Source organism: Pseudogymnoascus verrucosus (assembly GCF_001662655.1).
Source record: "Pseudogymnoascus verrucosus strain UAMH 10579 unplaced genomic scaffold scaffold_3, whole genome shotgun sequence".
NCBI classification, from domain to species: domain Eukaryota; kingdom Fungi; phylum Ascomycota; class Leotiomycetes; order Thelebolales; family Thelebolaceae; genus Pseudogymnoascus; species Pseudogymnoascus verrucosus.
Window position 1 is genome coordinate 223,197 of NW_017263654.1, and position 18,606 is coordinate 241,802.

Below are 18,606 nucleotides of genomic sequence, written 5' to 3' on the forward strand. Positions count from 1 at the left end.
TTCCCCATACCAACGCGTGAGAGCGGCACGGGTACAGTTTTTAAGGTAAATACTGTACCCGTGCCGCTCTCATAAATCAAAAGCTCTCCCGTCTGCTTCAAGGGTCTCATGTGTGCTATTTAATCAGCTTCAAAATATATACAAATCAATGATTTCTTATTTTCGAGAACTATATGCTCCCTCAGTAAGAGGTAGAGCGTAATATCTATTGCGCTTCATTGCCTCATGAGTTAAGCTCATCATCCCCACCTGAGCTGGTATAGAATCGCTCATAACTGGCTATATACACAAAACCATACCAAAAAAACTCCTCATATGCTATCCCAGATTCCCTCGGTGTCGTCTAACGCTAAGTCAAAGTCGTAAGCAGTAACTTTACTCCAAATCTCTATGTTGTCCAGCAAGATTCATATGCATCATCGCTTCCTGTCCCCAATCATCCTCTGTGGTGGGATTGGCAACTTTTAATATTCCTTCATTGCCCGATCCAGCGTGGGAGACTGGGCGCTGACTGGGCAATGTCCAGGTGTCCCTTTTACGCTCTCCCAAGGCAGGCAGCGGTGGTGGTGGGTAAGCTGGTGGTTTTGGACCTGGCTGTGGAGGCATTGGTGATGGGTGGCGTTCTGGGCCACCGAATCTGGCCTCGCCATACTCCGCTGCTGACGAAGTCTCGGGGTTGCCACTCATACTAGCGTCTGGCCGTGCCTCTGTTGGTGTAGTTTCGCTCGGGCCAGCAGACGCAATACCTATCTCCCTGTACTCGCTGACCGGCATTTCCACAACTCCCGGCGGCGGTGAATATGTGGTATAGCTCTGACGTTGTGCATCTGCTTCACTCACTTCCATCAACTGAGGCGCAGTTTCAACGTTGCGAAGGCTGCTCGCAATGATACTGCTGTTCCGCACGCTGGCTCCATCTGCACGCGGCTCGGCGCCTTCGTTGACATTGTCTAGGGCAGCATCGGCGTCTCGAATGCCAAACTGGGCCATTGTACGCATCTTTCGAGTAACCCACGATGCCAGGATCTTCCCACGCTGTTTCTCTCCAAGTCGTGAGCGAGGGAAGTCTCCCTTGTTGACAAAGGCAACAATGTCAACAATAATTTGATGCTCGTTGAGGATCGCATTGACAATGACGGGGACAATAGATGCTAGATAGGCTTTTCGTGCAACTTCAACCAGGACAACAATTAGTCCACCAGCTTGGAAGACAGCACTGTTTCAAGAGTTAGCAACTGTACATAATTAAGTTTATGAAGGTAGTCTTACCTGCCACCCGAGACAACGCTTCGATGACACTTCTCGATCGAATACTCGATATCCATGGGGAAATGGCTCAAGCCATTGATCTCAAACGTCTCTCCAATACTTCCAAGTACAAATAGCACTTGCATGTCTACTTGAGCGCCATTGGGCCCAATCGGCCTGCTAACATTGTACAAGAATCCAAGATCTCCAGTCCGCACGTACTGGACGGTTGGATCTCCATCAATAGTTCTTCCGTCAAAGCGTTCCGAGTCAAACAGATCCTTTGACATATAGAAGGATTTCACGCAAGCCTCGGACACTACCCAGATTTCACCGAACTCGCCATCGTGGCACAAATGGCGACTCTCTGGGTTGACAATCGCAATTTGCGTTGATACCGGGACCATGCCCGAGTCTTGCACCAGCAACGCTTTCGGGTCCGAGTCGGGGTCAACTGGGTAGATCAAACCTCTCCTCAATGCTCTCGTGTCGAGCCAAAGCTCAATGGGCTCGATGCACATATATGACCGCGATGCTATCATCGGATTTAAAATATGCGAATAAATCGTGTTGATGGCTGTCCTATCCAACCCTGTGGCGGCGAAGTGTAAACGCACTTTCTGGAACACATCAACGCGTGGTCTCCCTTCGGCAGAAATCATCATGTTCTTCAGTTCATGCAGGGCGAATCCTTTCCCAGGCATCATAGCCATGGCATGGTCCAACATCTGAGGAGTCGCATATGTGTCCTTAATCTTATACCGAGATAAAGTCTGGAATAAGGATGCAGGGTTCTGCGCAAATTCTACTGGTGATAGAAGGTAAGTTGGCGCGCCAACAAAAATACCCATCAGGATACTATGTATAAAGCCAAGGCCACTCGTACTACGCACACATCCCATAACGGGACGCGAGCTAGTCATTTGGCAAGTTTCCTTCTGCACTTTACAAACACCCATAATCGTATCATGGCCAAGTTGAACAGCCAGGCGACGTTGATCAGGCGTCCAGTATATCCACACAAGGGCAGGGAATCCTGGCTGAACCCATGCCGGTTGCATTGTTAGACCAAGATCTCTGCAACCACTGTTTTGCTTGGAGGGTTTTGTCGTATTATAAATAGGCGGCATGCTAATCTTTAGTGCCTGAGCAGACTGCTTCAGATGCTGAGAGACAACTTTCAGCTTTAGAAGGTGGTCCACCTCCTGATTGGCTATAATCGCCTTAACCTTGTATTCGGCAATTATATGGAGTATTGCTGGCGCATCTTCACTGAGCCGGTTCTGATCAAGTGGTGCCATCGGTATAACCGTTACTCCAAGACAGAAGCAAGCATGAACTGCATATACGAAGTCTTCGGAGTGCGTATACATGAGCATCAAGCAATTACCTGCTCTGACCTTCACCTTGTTCTTGAGGTACATGGCCACAGCAGCAACCTTGGTGTCAAACTTCTTCCAAGTGATCCCCTTAGCTTCCTTGCCCCTGCTGTCAATGGTGCAGTAGGAAAGCTCCTCAGCCTGTCGGGCAACGCGCCATTGTGACAAATCAACAATACTGGTGAAGTTGTTCAACGGGGTCGAGGTCCTGTCATCGATAACTACTTCGCGAGGGTCGAACCCAGAGTATTGTTTCTCTCCTGGTAGGAGAATATCCTCTCGAGTCTGTGACGCCAAAGGAGACCATATGCCTCCCATCGGGTCAACGCCAACTGGAAGATTAAGAACAGCCCTTTCAACGCCAAATTTGACGTGCACACAGGGCAGATTTCCAAGGTCAAACTCTTTCCGGCAAAGCATGTTTCCAATCTCCCGGCGGCCGTTCTTGAAAACCTTGGGTAGCGTGTTTGGTGCGGTTATCATGACGCAGTATACGCGAAGATGGTGTTCTTGCATGAGAACCTCCATGCATCTTTCGGACAATGAGTCGAGCAATGCAGTATCGAGCTGACGCGGCGGACCCCCTGAAGTGGTCGGTGCTGTTGAGGCGGACTGTGACTCCAGTAACACAATTGGAAGATGTTCGTCGTTAACAAATACGTCGAATGCTGAACAATCGAAGATCTTTGGCACATTCTTCATAATGCTGACGATAATATGCTGGACGAAGAAGTAACGGAATTCGGCAATCTCATGGCCATGCTCAACCCATTCAACCTTTTGTCGAAGGCGATCTTCGTACAATCCCAAGACAAATACTTTTCCCTCGATTACCGTGCCCAATAAGCCGGTACGGAGAAATTCTGGCTCAATTACCATTGGCGTTGGGTCACCATGGGCGAATTTGTATGGTCGAGCATGGAATATTTGCTCCGTATGTTTTGGAAGTGCCCAGAAACCCCCTGAAAGAGACGGCGAGTCGACCCAGATCTCTCCAATAGTGTGAGGGGATGCTAATAATCCTGTCTCGGGGTCCACTACTGCCAAAGTTGCGTCTGGTATCGGGTAACCAAAGGCACCAACGCGGACTGTGCCAGCCTCGTTTCCTCTCTTCTTAGCTTCGTCGCCAATCGCGATCACAACGACTTCATTCGTCTTCAAAGCCTCACGATCTAAGAGTGCCTCTCCAAGTTCAGTTCTTTCTTTCCTCTCCGTGGGTGTTGTTGTCGCACCTCCTCCAATGAGACTACCAAAACCGTTCTGGCCAGAAATTCTCTCTTTCTCTTTCTCTCCAGCCTTGTCTTTATGTCTCTCATCAATCGATGACGTTTCCGAGCCTACCTCCAGGCTCAAAGGGCAACCCATCCTCTCTTCTCCTCCAAGCCAATCCCTCATGCTGATCACCATGCCACCGTGTTCAGGTAGGCAAAGCATTGGAGCTACAAGTTCTCGTGCTCGAGGATTGCGCATAGGTTTCAGCCATCTATCGGCCAGAACTTCGTGGAATTCGCAGTCCACAGTGAGGGTATCAATCAAACAGAGCCTGACGTGCTGGAAATTCGGTTCCATGCCCTTCTTAAAATTTCGGGTCGTCATCGGATCTTGCTGGTAATTGTATGCCGCACGCTTCAGCCCCGGATAATCTGCTAGCATTAGGGTAGCTTTGTACTTGGTAATTATGTGAGCATATAGCCCTGGCGTCTCAACCGCAGCCCGCTCTATCCAAACATTGGTGTGACCCCCGTATACAGTCAACAGCACACCCATTATCATCCCAATACCATGTCGAGGATCCAAATATGATAATAATATGTCGCCCTTAGTTGACTTCGATCCTGACATTGGCCGTCCGCTTTTATCCCGTAGCGACGAGTTAAATGTGTCGCCACCTGTGTTTGACGGGACAGTATCCAGTATCGCACTTAAACATGCCATTTGATGCATTATTGTTCGATGGCTCATAACCACTCCGCGCAAGTCTCCAGTCGGCGCCCGCGAGAACTCAATGTATGCCAGGTCAGGTACAGCCAATGGTGGAGTTTCGTCCTTCTTTTTGGGATGAAAGCTGCCGAATTCGTTTGTCTTCCACCATTCAACACCGCGAGGCCAGGTCAACTTCTGTGCTGTTATATCTCTTTGAAACGCCTTCAGGTTGTTATCGGTGGTAAGTGCCAAATGTGCCTGGGTCGACGTAAGAATAGTGTTCAGCTTCACATAATCCTCGAGATCATTGATTGGAACTGCGACGACTCCGGCAATAAAACAGCCAAGGAGGGCAATGGCAAACTCTATGATCTCCGTGTCGCGGTATATTAAAGCTACGCGATCTCCGCGATAGAGTGAGCTCTTGTCTCGGATAACCTGTGCTACCTTCTCCGCTCTGCTGCTCAACTTATCCCAGGTTATAGACGATATCTCTTTTCCTTTGCTGTCCAGTACCCAGTACGCTGGTGCTCTTCCTGTGGTTCGGCTGCGATGGCGTAACACCGCTGCTATGTTATCGAATTTCGACATAGGGGTAATTCCATCATGAGGATCGTATACCGCGAAGGGTACATCTCGCGGCTCGAGTGGCATTTGGTAGTCAAGAGCCGCTGGAGGCGGGAGATCACTGGCTGTAAGCATTGGCGGGGCCACACCTGCCGTAGGAGAGAATGTTTCGCTAACTGAGTATCTATGCATTCCACCGGCATAAGCATGTTGTTGTGGCTGGTTGTCATAAGCTTGTTGGCCTGCAAAGTCTGAAAAATAGACCTGCTGAGCATCAAGCATAGTTCCACCCTGGCTTTCGTCATACATTGTCCCCCTATGGGATTGATCGTACATCAGTGTTCCTGCCTGGCTCTGAATATATTGTTGGGGTTGTTGCTCCTGGTACCCTTCTTGATGTTCTGCATTATAGGTATAGTTCGCACCAGACGCCATCGACATAGCTGACCCCTGAGAGGGCCCAGGTGAAAATGGATTCCCACCAACATCCAGATACAGGGACTCTTGTGCCTGCATGGGTGGTCTGGGGATATTTAGCGAATCAATGGGTGTCATTCCCCGGGTTTCCGGGTTTGGTGAGAGCTCAGACTTTATCTCTTCACTATATGGTTGGTAGGTGTTCGGGGGTGGCTCAAAGCGGCCAGAAGGGATTCTGGCAGGCGATTGAGCAGGTATATCGGGTGAATCGCTGTATGCGGTTGAATATCGCTGGTATCCCTCCGAGTCGCCGCCATTGGGCGCTGCGAGCGAAGCATGGCGAGAGCCGTCATTTGTGCGGCGGGGTGAATCGTCTGGCGCATGGATTCGTAGACCCCTTGGTTCCGCCAAAGATGAAGGCCCTAGGTATTGAGCCAGTAATTGCGTTCGGCGCTTCTGGTATCTAAGAGACGGGAAATGTCAGCAAATGCGCCATGCGATGGCTCCAAGCTAGCACTGGTTCGTGTGTCGCAAGCTTCGTTGAACAGGACCATACCCTTTTTGTGTGATATCCCCTTCCTATTGGTAACTATTAGCATGTACCAAATCAAATGTAATGTGCCAATGGTTTGAGTGAACAAAAGCTGAGTGGGAAACATTATACACATCCCCGCACTCAATAAGGCGGCTCGTGGCTCGTGGCTCTGGATTGAGCATGTTGTGAGACATACCTCTAGCTCGAGCTCAAGCTCCTCGAGTTTGGCGCGCAGCTCTGGGTTATCTTCTGCGTCCATTGTGGGTGGCCCTCGGTCGACTGTTTAGAAGCAGGTCATACGGAAACCGGCACCATTCACGAAGTCGCAAGTTGCGGTCCAAATGTAGCTCGCATGCAGGTGGGATGGCCCATGTGTTGCGCTCAATCTCAATAAATGGATAAAAAAGATCGATAAGCAGAGCTTAAAGAGGCACGGTGTAACAATAGAACAAGTTTGTTTCGGTAGAAGTGATAAATCTACTGTTCGTGCTCTGTCTCAGGAACGCTGACAAGTTAGCCTTGCCCGCGCGACCCAGGATAGATACGAGCCTGATGTGTGGATGCAACCTCGATAATCAGGCCGATAATGACGATCCATTGCGGGCCGCACGGCGCCTCTGGCCAAGGGATTACCTAAGCGCCAATGCGGATCAACAACAAAAGCTAAACCGCATATTTAAATCGTTTTTCAATTCCCAATCTTTACATACAAAAAAGCACGATGCGCTCGTCCTTGTTGTGTAGTAGCGGTCCCAACAGATTCGCCTCAGGTTGATGCACAACTGGCTCACTCAAACTGTAGGCAGCTTTTTCTTCGCTCTGATCAAGTTCATGTTGTACGCGTGTCGCAGTCAAAGCCCTCGAAGGGCCATCTTGTCGGTAAGTCGCACTTGTTTTCTATCCAAATGGGGCATCCCCGTGTATGGACTGCATTGGACAGCCTCTGACCAAATGATGAATACCATGCTGTAACTTCTCAAGGCCCTATGGGCTTGCTGATGACACACTTGGAGACCTTCTGATATCAAGTCGTCCAATAACGCGTTTTACTCTAAATTCATAATTATGATGGTTTTCTAACTTTCATTACAGGAAACCCTCCATTTGGTAAAAATAGCTTCTGATTCTGATACGGCCGCCTAAATACGGTATGGGCTCCAGGTTTGTGGGTGTGGCTTTACCAATGTCGTCGTGACTACAGCTACCTTTGTTCCTCATTGATGCTCTACCTTTCATTCTCGTTGCTTGTCAAAGTGGCACAGCCAATGGATAAAACTATCTTTATTATGCATAGCCAATAGCTGTAGATACCGAATGGAGAGATAATTATAATTCCATTGTTACTTGCTTTGTCGTTGTCTTCGCTTTATTAATCTTCGAGCATTCCTCTTTGACCGTGAGACAATGGACGCTTTTCAAAGGCAAATATGTATATAAGTTCGCATGTGCCTCTCATTTGCTTTGTTGTATATTTTTGCTCTGTTTTATGTTCTTACTGTGTTGCATATTCTTACTGCTCGTCGAAAATCCACGACGATATACTCTTCTTCAAGTCAAAACAGGTTGCAAACTGGATTTCGCTGGTCGAAATTCAATGGATTCTCCAAAGCAGCATATATTTGGACTTGGCCTCACTTTGGAGGCAGATAGCGATGCAGCTCACGCGAATGACGATGGTTTGGGGCTGTTCGGCGATGCATGCGACGTTGGTGTAGGTTGCGGAAATACTGACCCAGAGCGCCAAGGTACGGAGGATGTGAGCTTCAACCAAGATATCTTTATTAATTCACAGATACAGCTGCTCATAAGAGATGAGACACCGAGGCTTCCTTCCAATAACTCCCCGGATATTCAACAGCAGCCCGCCATAAGGAGCGAGTCACCAATATCTCCCCTCAATAACTCATCGGACATTCAACAGCATCCCATCATAATACAGGTACCACGGAGCCCTCCTTTCATCAAGTCCCCGGATATTCAACAGCAATCCGGCATAAGAAACGAGTCACCACAAATCCCATCCAATAACCCTTGGGGTGTTCAGCAGCAGCCCATCACAGGAAATGAGCCAACGGCGTCCCCCTTCAATAACTACGACTCCTGTGGCACTGAACAACAGCCTATCATAATAAAGGAGACGCCAGAGCTTCTTTCCGATAACTCTTGGGATAATCAGCAGCAGCACGTCGATGTTGTCAACGCGGCCAACAGTTCACAACCACTACTGGGAGATGTATACAATGATGTATGGGACCTGCCATCGCCAAGCGACCCGATCTGGTCTCTATTTACCCAGGGTCCATTCCAGCCTCAGACGAGTAACGACGCCAGCAATCATGAAACGATTCCCGGTGCCTATGGTGAACACATTCCACAACAGCACCCACTCCAGACTCAGGCGAACAACGGCACCAGCGATCAAACAAATCCCGGTGCCTATGTCGAGCACAATCCAGGACAGCCCTCATTCCAGAATCAGACGGACATCAGCAATAGCAATCATGAAACGAATCTCGGTGTCACTAATGAATACAATCCAGGATTCGCTGAACATTCTCAAATTCCACAAGCACAAGCATCTTATATCAACCAAGACATACCACATACCACCCAGCCTCAACAAGGCAGCCCTCCTCCCATCAGCCAAGGTATATCAAGTGATACTATCAACGAGCTCTCCGAGCTCCATCCACTACGACAGTACCTTGCTCAATCTTCGCAGCAGCCCCAGGGATCGCTCAAGCGAGTAGCAGAAGAGGAATATATCCCAGTGCCAAATTATGCCCCGATATTGCAGAAACCCTCAGCCAAACGCCTCAAGACCAACAACGGCACCGCCGTTCCAGTTCCCCGGAAGGTCAAAGTCAACAATGGGGGAGTCAACGTCAACCCGCGCACAGCCAGGCGTATCGAGCTCGATCCGACACAGTACTACCAACCCCTCGCACAAACACCACAGAGCTGGGGCACCATCAACCCCGATGGCAGGCACAGGTTCCGCTACAACGGTTTCGGCGAACTCAAACCCGGGATGACGTTTACAAGCGAGGAGATGTTAGAATACCTAATCGTGAAATTCCCACGCACCGACAACCTAAAATCCAACAACCCAAGTCTCTTCATCCAATGCGTCCCCTCCGACTCAAACAGCCGCTACCCCACAACCATCTCCAACAAATGCCGATTCACAGACTGCCCCGTCAAAATGCGCACGATCCCCAGCGGGCATTTCCGCGTCGCTTTCGACGAGCAGAATAATGAAAATCTGGACCCGTATCATTGCGCTGGCTATGTGCATCTTTACTGCCTCGAACGCTTCTGTAGCTTCAGTTGCTTGGCGGAGTACTGCAATTTCGTCCCTGATACCAGGGAGTTGCGCGAGGGAAGGAATAGAATGTCTATTACGCGCGACCATTCCGAGTTTGCGCGCATGTGCATGGTGTACATGGAGAATTCCAGACAACTGGATCCCCACGCACTTGGCTGGGAATATAGGAATACCCTTTGTAGCTTGCTGACTGGGGAGTATCTTAGGCTTGAAGCTAGGGTGAGACGCGCTACGAGGGAGAGGCAGGGGGGAAATAATATTGGTGTCCATGGGAATGATATGGAGTTGTATGCTTGGGGTCAAGAGCATAAAGTGCTATTGCGGGCGATGGCGGCTCAGAACAGGCCGAAGAAGAGGAAACGGTGCTTTGATGAAGAGGAGGAGGATTGAAACCAATGGTTATGAGTACCTTTGGGATATATAATCTAGCAGACATTATATTGTTGCTTTTAATTAATGACACATGATAATATTTATACAATAAAGCCACTTCCTGGGGTTGGAGCCGCTGAATTTACCAGGGCGTGGTTGCTGCTTTACGCACCCACTACCTCACGCTAAATCTTCGAATCTGCCGGCACGTGATCACATCGGTTACGGACCCTTCAAGGTCCCCGTCCAGTTTCCTGTGTCTTACTTTCTCTTTCCGTTTCCCTCTTTTCTGCTCGTCCCAAGGTACCACTAGCCATCATGACCATGAGGGCCATCACACAGGGGGGACCACTAATCCACTGATCTCAAGGTTATGTATGGCAGAGCGGACGAGATGCCTAGTTTTCTTGAGTCTATGGTCGATGTGACAGTTACTTTCATAAACATCATTAAGACTCGCGTATGGCAGAGGGCACAGGATACTTCATTCTCGTTTGTGCTGAGGTCGCTCCTAACTTTTTCTGTTTTTAGGATTCCAGCTGTTGGTGTTTCGTATATGTTTCTGGCCCAACTAGGCCAACCACCAACTGGGCTAGTTAGCCAATGGGTCCAGTTGTTCGTGTTGGATTTGAGGCGCAGCTTCAGCCTTGCAGCACACGACACACCTAGAGTTATGAGAGATAGAGGAACTACATATGTTTCAATTCCCCAAAGATATAGTGCTTGAATGCTATACTTTATTTCCTCATACATATATGCTATACAAAACTTGACGTGAAATCGATGCCATGTCTTCGCGTATATGGGATCCCTACAGCGTCCTAAACATTATCGGCCGCAACAGCAACTCAGCGACTTGTGTCGGTAAAACGAAATTTAACAAACGATGCCGTTGGGACATTTCGGACGCAAACATTCGAGAGATTTGCATGATTCTAGATGAAAGGGAAACAAAGCGCCCGAAGTATGCTAAGAATCGTCTCAGAAAACTCGCAGAGCTAAGTCTTTGCAACGACTATCATCGAGGCCAAGCTAGTCAAGTTATGGAGGCGTGGGAAGACGCAATCGACGATGCTGAGGCGAACTTGGCCAATGACTCTCAAACTATCGACGACTTGAAGTTGAAGCTTCGAGAAAGAAAGAACAAAATCGCACAACAATCGAAAAATCTAGAACTAGCCGCTAAGAACGAGGATGTCTTACATAACAAGGTAGAGCAACAACGATCCCAGCTTGCTCGTCAAAGGAGAGACCTTGACCAGGCTATGCAAAAACTGGAAGGCTCCCTCGTCAGAATGGAGAAGCTAGAGGCAGAGGAATCAATTGCGCGCAAAAAGTCGGATAATCTAGAGCATGGTCTCGTCCAAGCAGCGGCGAGGCAAGCGTCACTATTACAAGAAGTAGCGTCCTTGCAGCAACATCACGCAATTGAGCTAGGAAACACTGCACATCTACGTAGCGAGTGTGACAACTTGAAGGCAGAGCTTTCCAACGCCCAAAATTCAATCCTACAGGCCCAGCTTAACCTTGCAAAGAGCCACAAAGCTAGGGACGCACAGAAGACTGAGCTTGATAGTCTCCGAGTTACACTCAAAGTAAACATGGCTAAGCTATCAGATAGCCACGTCGCCACCGAAAAACAGATTGCAAAGCTTAATAACGCCCAAAACAGAATCAAACAAGTTCAACTCGACCTTCAAACTCTCCGCAACGCTAATGTGGAACTGGAGGCAAATCTTACAGCTGCCCTAAGTACACTCAAGCAAACCCGGCTCGATTTTGAAAACAATCTTCAAACTGCTGAGAAACAGCAGGCAGAGCTTGCTAACGTCCAAACGACACTGGACCAGACTGTTGTTGAGCTTGTTAATAGCCGTAAGAGCAATGAAGAACAGGAGGTAGAGCTTTCTATTGTAAAGAAGTTACTCCAGCAAACCGAGCTTGATCTCGAAACGAGCCGCAAGGTCGACAAGAATCAAAAAGCCGACCTCGAACACAACCTCAAGGCTAACGAAGAGCAGAATGCCGAGCTTGCTGGTGCTCAAGTCCTTCTAAAAGCCTCGCAGGTAGAGCTTGCGATTAGTCTTAAAATCGCTTTAGAGCAGAAAGAAACTGCCGATGCTGTGGTGACGCGGATGCAGGCGCAGATCGTCGAGTTAGAGAAACAGCTGTCAAGAGGCTTCATGGACAGAGTGGTGTTGAGATTTAAGATGTGGTTTGCAACAGTGATGAGGGGAATAAGAGCGACAGCAGGAGGGCGAAGTGAACAAGGGGAAGAGGGTTCCCTAATGATGGTTTAAATGGGCTTTTTATTTTTTATTTGTTAGGTCTGGATGGAAGGGCAAGAACGACCCATAGGCCAGATACAAACGGAAGGCGCTTCCCCTACGAGCCAAAAAATCACATCCAATACAAAAGCGTGCACCCATCTAGTTCAAATATATCAACATCGCCGCATATTATATAAATGAATATTAGAATTAAAAATATATATATACCCTGCCAAGTAACTCCTGATATAATTCAAAGGGGATATGGTTTAGTGGTATAACGCTTCTTTAGCACCTGATCATCTGATCAAGTACGATTTAGAAGAGGTCCGGCGTTCGATTCGCCGTTTCTCCACATTTGTTGTCATTTTTTTGGCCTGTCAAATAAGCGACCTCACAAATCTTATATTATAACAAAGACTGAGAGAGACGCAATACCCATGCTACAGCATTTTTTTTTGGAGGGTGTCGGGAGGCCTTCGTTGCTAGTATTTTTTATAATATTTAATATATCTAACTCCCCATCCTCATCACAGGGAGCCATTATTTTTTAAATTACCCCCATTGTCACCAACAGGAAGGAGCGACCCAGACCGCCGACTTCTCACAAAAGGAAGGCACGATGCTACGGACCTACAAGGGAAGGAACGAACGAGCCAATCAATACACGAGGGAAGGCACGAGGAGACCTTACGTTAACTTATCTCTAGCTGAAATCATGAAGAAGTGTCATTATTGACGGAAAGAGCGAACCAAAATACGTAATTTCTCACAGTGGGGGAAGGTGCGAAGGACAGGCACATTCAACAACCGTCAATTGAGACTCTCAAAACTACAAAAACCACAAACAAGAAGATCAAAAAAGAATCAACAAGTCTGTCTAGTAACAGCAGTAAGATAAGATCCTCCAAACCCCATGGAGTAGCCCATATAACCTCATACAAAAAAATCCATTTGCGAAAATAAAACTCCAACACACAATAATAACCTCGTCAACACCAACCAACCACCCCTCTCATTTTGTTTTCATCCCACATTAAACTCAAAAAAAAAAAGCCAAAAGAAAACGAAAAAAGAGTTACTCCAAACAAAGAATCAAAAGAACCTCGTACATAAAATCAAACCCCCAACCCCAAATACCAAATCCAGTGATGAGCTCTTCACACACTAGATCCCCCCTATACACCAAACCCACCCCCATCCCATGAAAGAGACATACATACGCCATATCAATACGCCCCATGCACAAACTTCAACAAACCCGTTCTGCTGCTGCCAATCCAATCTCTGCCAGCCAGCCTATCTCCTCGACTTCGGCATAGCAAGCATCTTAAGCCTACTCAAACTCAACCCCCCCGCCCTCCTCGCCGGACTCGGAATACTACTCTTCGGCGCCATCTGCTCCTTCACAATCTTCTTCGCCATCGTCTCCACCTCCCCCTCCATCACATTTCCCCTCCTCTTCTTCGGCGAGCGCTCCTCCTGCCCCTCATCAGCAGACTCCGCAACACGCGCCCTCTTCTTCTTCATCTCCGGCGCCGTCACATCCATCTCATCCGGCGACGCAGCGCGCGCACGCTTCTTATTCGCCAACCCGTGCGGAATGGCAGGTGCCTCGTTCTCCTTGTCTGCGTCAGGGAATGCGCCCGGCATGGCGGTGGGAGGGAGGATGCTGGAACGTACTTGGCGGATGCTTGATTGTCCTGGGGACGTGCCCAGGTTGCGCTGCTGTGGTGGCACGGGGGGAGTGCCGAATTTGATGGTCTGGCCGCTGGTGAAGGTGAAGACGCCTGGGACGGCGGGGATAGCTGGGACGACTGCGATGGGCTGCAGGGGCGTGCGTGAGAGGGTGGGGGAGGAGGGGAGTTGGGGCAGGGAGGGGTAGGTGATGGTGCTCTCGGGTTGCTTCTCGGTTGGGCGGGTAACAGATTTGGAGGCCGATGGGAGGGTGGGGTAGGCCACTGAGTTGAGGTTGGCGAAGGACTTTGAGCGGGGGATGTTGGACTTGAGTGGTGTAGGGGAGTGGTGGGGCTCGTTCTTCGTGGCAGTGGTGGGAGTGAAGTTGACATGCTTAGTGCTCTTTGAACGAGGGAGGGTTTTGGCCGTAGGTGTTGCTGGTGCAGATGGAATCTCCTGACGAAGATTTGCCCTGCTAGGGCTCTTCATCAATGATGGAATGGAGCTTGGCGGAGGCGGCATAGTATTATCCGCATGAGCGGTTGGACGACGAAGGATAGACTTCATCTTGTCGGTGAATTTGTGGGTAGATTCCGACCTGGAGAGGCTAGACAGGTTATTCATGGTAGCAGACTTGACGAGCCCGGGCGTCAAAGCGATCTTTGAAGGAGACCGACGCAAAACATTCTGAGGTGTACCATCCTGCTTAATGCCAGCAGCACGTGCAAGCGAAGACTGTGTTGGGGTAGAAAGCGAGTTCAAAAAGTTCGCGGTACGTCCAGTAGTCGGCGTTGATGGCTTGCTCGGCGGCTGCATGTTAGCATCCCTCGAGCTTGGTCTGGCAAATGACGTATCACGAGCACCCATTTGGCGAGCACGCTTTGCTGGAGCCTCATTATCGGGGCAAACCGATGGTCGAACCAACTTGATGGTCTGTTTGGCAGGGCTGGCATCTCGGTCAGCCAGGTTGGCCTTTGACTGGGTGCGCTTGAGGGTTTTGGCAAGTGGTGTGGTTTGCTTGGCAGGGTTGACATCTCGATCAGCCAGGTTTGCCTTCGACTGGGTTCGCTTGAGAGACTTTGCAACCGGTGTGATGCGTCCAGGCTGGGCTCTGAAAGCAGAAGGATGGGCAGCAATAGAATCCATCTTCTTAAACTCCGCCATATGGACATCACTATATCGACCAGCCTTGCCCTTCGGCTGCGCAAACTTTCGTCCAGAAAGTACGCCGAGGATGTCACCCCCATTCATAGCGATCTCCTCGTCTCTCTTAGCAGCAAGCTCTGCCTTGATGCGTCGAGCATCCTCACGGATCTCATCCATCATCTGCTGGGCCTCAGGACCCAGGGAAGGGGCTGGCTTCGCAAATCTGAACTCGAATTCCGACGACGAATTTATGTTGAGCTTCGACGGTGTCTCCGGCTTTCTCGCCCCAATATCAGTGAAGCCATGTCTAATACCCTCGTCTTCCTTCTTTGTAGTGCTTTGCTGGTTCTTGCTCGGGTGCATCTCTTCGCGCGGAGGCTTGATACGTCCCGCCGTCGTCGGGGTGTTGGGAACTTGCGGTGAAGCTTCGACGACGTCGAAGGTCGAGCGAGCAGCAGCACCGCGGCTGGGGGTTCCCTCCTGCTCACCAATCGGTGCAAGGTTATTGGAGGTGGGTTCATTTCTCTGTGTGGCAGCACAGTTGGGTCAGCATGGTTGAAAGTGGAAACCGTGGTGCGTGAAAGGAAGGCCGCAAACGGATTTGCTTACCTTGTAAGGGGTGTTTTTGCTCCCCCGAATCCTCGACGAGCGGCGTCGAAGAGGGGACATGGCGAATTCTTTGCGATGGGTTCGGTTTGGTAAAAAGTTTGGATATTCTGGATAGGGACACACTTGCAGTGATGGAAATAGAATTACCCTTCCCAGGCTATTCTTGGAAAGGTTTGGGAGTGGGGTTGTGGGATTAATTGGAGGAGTTAAGGTGTCCGAAGATAAGATTCGTCGGGGGGCTTGTTTGTTTACGTGTGGTCATAGCTCCTAGCGACAAGGGTGTTGGTGATAGCAGCCTCAGGCACCTACAACATTTTTCAAGGCGACAATAAAAATAAAAATAGAGTAAGGTACATTGAGTCTAGTACCACCATACAAACAAGAGCCGGTGAACTTTCCCCAGATACGTTCTAACTTTATGGCCCTGGCTATATCGCATTTCGGCACTTTCAGGTATCACTATTCTATCTAAGAGCGAACACCTAGTGAACACCTCGCACATCATCAATCTCAATGCATGTAACCCCTGTGGTGCTCACTCTTGGCGGCTAAGCAAGAAGAACCATAGTATAGCGGGCCACAGAGAGGGTCTAGAGGGTCCTCAGTGTGCGACGGACTCTCGAGCGATGGCCGCATCGAGAGGGCCCGATCGAGTAGGTATGCGCACTGAACACTGCCGCCGACAGCAGATCCTGTGACAGCTATAGGGAGAAACCAGCACATAGCATTATGAGGGACGAGGGATGAGGAGGTCTGTCTGTCTGTCTTTCTCTCCAATGGCGGTGTTCCATCACACTTGCCAACGCCGTGTATGATCCCGCGGTTCTGGTCAGGAGGAGGGATCGTGCATACCTTCCTGTGCGTCCCCCATCTGATTCAAGTCATGCGGCTTTGAAAGCTTTGCAAAGGGCCTCGACCTCCTCAAACCGCAGAAGGCGAGTCGCAAACATGCCGTGTTCCCCCTCTCAGACCACGTGAGCTTGAGGTATAAACTAGAACTATAGTAGAATCCAACGTGACTGCCGACCCTGCCTATGGATGTGCAGGACCAGCAGGATCCCTTACATGGAGTACGTGCTTCTTGGTGCATGTTCTGTGAGGTGACGAATCTGGCTGGGCCTGCGGGCGGATGAATGTTTGGGCGGGGAGGACCGGCATGGCGAATTCCGCTGGGCAGGGCAGGGAGGGAGCGTGAACCTGGATGGATGGTCTTGGTCTGGTCTGCTGATGTGAGGAGAGGCAGGGAAAGGAGGGCTTGGAATGGGATGGAATGGGAAGGGGGAGTTGGTTGAGTGAAAAACTCTTCCTTGCTCTCACACGATTTCAAAGAAGAAGAAAGCACGACATTATGGGTCGGTGGTGTGTCGTCTCCCTTTTAATACATGCGTAGTAGATATCAGATATATCAGATAAGGCACTAGAGATATCAACCCCCCCAAACCCCCAATGATCTGTAGTCCAGGATGCTTCAGATAAGGTTGTAGGGAGAGATAAGGATTGCTACAGGAGTTTGGTTGGAAAGATTGGAGAAACGCCACTCGTGAGGCATAAGAAACGCCCATCCCCCACAGCCTGGCCGTCTCCGAGGAGATACTGAACTGCGCCTATTCTAAGAAACAAGGCGTCGTGGATCCAGCCGAATCAGTCTGCCTGGCGTATCCAATAATGCCCACTACCACGCCTAGTATGGAGTTTTCTCGGTGGAGGACGCAATCCCATCGCTCTTCACACCGGACTCTACAGTTCGTGCGTGCAGTTCGTGTGAAAGTTCGTATGTTCCACTACTCCAGCTTGCAGCATGCACGGAGCTCTTCCGTGTTAACCGAGCGAGTGAAGCAAGTCTCAAGCTGGCGAAACCTGTCGTCGAACCTGTCGTCGTCCCTGGCCTCAGCTTGAAGAATTCCAGAGACACCGGACTGCCGACATGTCACATCCCATCGTATAAATTGACCCTGTAACTGTCTAATTAACCCCTCGCCGAACACCTACGGCAAGTTCCCCCTCCCCCGTGACTTCCGCCACAGAAACCAGAAGAGAAAGCGCCATTTACAGTTCGAAGTACGAAGGCGTGTTCAAAATCCCAGACTGTCTCCACATCTACCGCCAACGGACCCATAAACCACAGCGCAAAGCGAACGAACGAAAGAAAAAAAAGAGGGTCAGGATCGCATCCCACATCCCTTAGTAAGCTCCACCCCGCCGACCACGGCATCTCATTGCGCCGCACCGCCCAGCGCCAAAAACGCACTAGCCTTTGACCCCCTCCACCCCTCTTCCCAGCCAATAGCCGCCTCACGCAGTCCCGGGTAGCAAAAATCTCTTCGCGCAAATTATGGCCAGGTGACGTCCTGAAGCGGGCAAGTGGTGGTGCTTGGCGATGGGGGCCCTTGGCGGTTCTTTTTTTGCACTTGCCAACGTCACTTTTTAGTGGGGGGGGGGTAAGGCAAGTCCGGAGGCGGGCACCATGATGGCTTGGGCTGGGTTGAGGGAGGAGGTGACGATTATGCTATTTCGGGCAGGTCGAAACGAAGGCGAGGAGTGGGAGAGGGATTGGACCCCACATTTCAGCCTGTATGGCTAGAATGGTGCAAAGGAAGCAAGTGTTGGGATCTTCCATATATAACGCGGGACGAACGGTACTCTAGACCCCTAAAGTTCTGGCCATTAAGGTGGCTTTGCGATAACGGAGGCGGCTTTTGTTTACTGTGTAGTTTATTTCTGATGCCTCGAGTCTCCTTCTTGATTGACAGGCAGTGAGTGAGCGGGCAGGCGTGCCTTTCCTTTGAATGAAGACATCGTCGCCCTCTTGGACTTTGCCAAGTGAGTAGCAGTGGCCCAGGTACCGTGCGTTGGCGAGCCCATCCCGCCATCATGTCCGCGGTTGGTCCGAAGCATCAACGAAGTGGGTATATCGACGAAAGGAAGAGGGAAGGCTTTCTCCCCCCTCCCCCCACCCTATGCGTCCTACATCGGCGCCATGTCAAGGTGCATCGGATTAGTGGGAAAAGGCTACATGGCTTCCTTGTCTTACTTGTAAGAAATAGCGCTGGTTTCCTTCTTAGCCCGCTCATCATGCCCATGTCGACCGTCCGTCCGCTTCCTGGCCTGGCAAGGCAAGAACAGACGCCGATGAGG

General features: G+C 49.9%; 4 protein-coding genes and 1 non-coding gene across 5 annotated transcripts; 3 read left to right on the forward strand and 2 right to left on the reverse strand.

Annotated features, from left to right (window-relative positions):
• Positions 1-138: 138 nt before the first annotated feature.
• Positions 139-6,577, reverse strand: VE01_01088 (uncharacterized protein). Its single transcript, XM_018270616.2, has 4 exons — positions 6,266-6,577; positions 6,091-6,113; positions 1,270-5,997; positions 139-1,216 (listed from the first exon to the last, which is right to left on the reverse strand). The coding sequence occupies exons 1-4, from the start codon at positions 6,326-6,328 to the stop codon at positions 376-378; spliced, it is 5,655 nt and encodes a 1,884-aa protein (XP_018134474.1). The 5' UTR covers positions 6,329-6,577; the 3' UTR covers positions 139-375.
• Positions 6,578-6,750: 173 nt separating this feature from the next.
• Positions 6,751-9,874, forward strand: VE01_01089 (uncharacterized protein). The gene is made up of 2 exons (XM_018270617.2): positions 6,751-6,948; positions 7,162-9,874. Exon 2 carries the CDS (start codon positions 7,556-7,558, stop codon positions 9,785-9,787), a length of 2,232 nt encoding a protein of 743 aa, XP_018134593.2. The 5' UTR covers positions 6,751-6,948; positions 7,162-7,555; the 3' UTR covers positions 9,788-9,874.
• Positions 9,875-10,493: 619 nt separating this feature from the next.
• On the forward strand, positions 10,494-12,273 carry VE01_01090 (uncharacterized protein). Its single transcript, XM_018270618.2, has one exon. The coding sequence runs from the start codon at positions 10,558-10,560 to the stop codon at positions 12,067-12,069; it is 1,512 nt and encodes a 503-aa protein (XP_018134409.1). The 5' UTR covers positions 10,494-10,557; the 3' UTR covers positions 12,070-12,273.
• Positions 12,274-12,296: 23 nt separating this feature from the next.
• VE01_01091 lies at positions 12,297-12,394 on the forward strand (the record flags this gene model as incomplete). Its single annotated transcript has 1 exon — positions 12,297-12,394. It is a non-coding gene; the product is annotated as a tRNA-Ala (tRNA).
• A 351-nt stretch (positions 12,395-12,745) lies between these two features.
• Positions 12,746-15,674, reverse strand: VE01_01092 (uncharacterized protein). Its single transcript, XM_018270619.2, has 2 exons — positions 15,472-15,674; positions 12,746-15,387 (listed from the first exon to the last, which is right to left on the reverse strand). The coding sequence occupies exons 1-2, from the start codon at positions 15,529-15,531 to the stop codon at positions 13,339-13,341; spliced, it is 2,109 nt and encodes a 702-aa protein (XP_018134411.1). The 5' UTR covers positions 15,532-15,674; the 3' UTR covers positions 12,746-13,338.
• Between the last annotated feature and the right edge of the window lie 2,932 nt (positions 15,675-18,606).

What these genes read in the sequence shown, in the direction of transcription:
- VE01_01088 (XM_018270616.2), bottom strand. Translation starts at nt 6,328, where the DNA reads ATGGACGCAGAAGATAACCCAGAGCTGCGCGCCAAACTCGAGGAGCTT. An exon ending in AGCTTGAGCTCGAGCTAGAG is followed by an intron (nt 6,114 to 6,265) that starts GTATGTCTCACA and finishes AGTTACCAATAG; the next exon opens with GAAGGGGATATCACACAAAA. An exon ending in GGGGATATCACACAAAAAGG is followed by an intron (nt 5,998 to 6,090) that starts GTATGGTCCTGT and finishes CCCGTCTCTTAG; the next exon opens with ATACCAGAAGCGCCGAACGC.
- VE01_01089 (XM_018270617.2), top strand. Translation starts at nt 7,556, where the DNA reads ATGTTCTTACTGTGTTGCATATTCTTACTGCTCGTCGAAAATCCACGA.
- VE01_01090 (XM_018270618.2), top strand. Translation starts at nt 10,558, where the DNA reads ATGTCTTCGCGTATATGGGATCCCTACAGCGTCCTAAACATTATCGGC.
- VE01_01092 (XM_018270619.2), bottom strand. Translation starts at nt 15,531, where the DNA reads ATGTCCCCTCTTCGACGCCGCTCGTCGAGGATTCGGGGGAGCAAAAAC. An exon ending in GCAAAAACACCCCTTACAAG is followed by an intron (nt 15,388 to 15,471) that starts GTAAGCAAATCC and finishes GCTGCCACACAG; the next exon opens with AGAAATGAACCCACCTCCAA.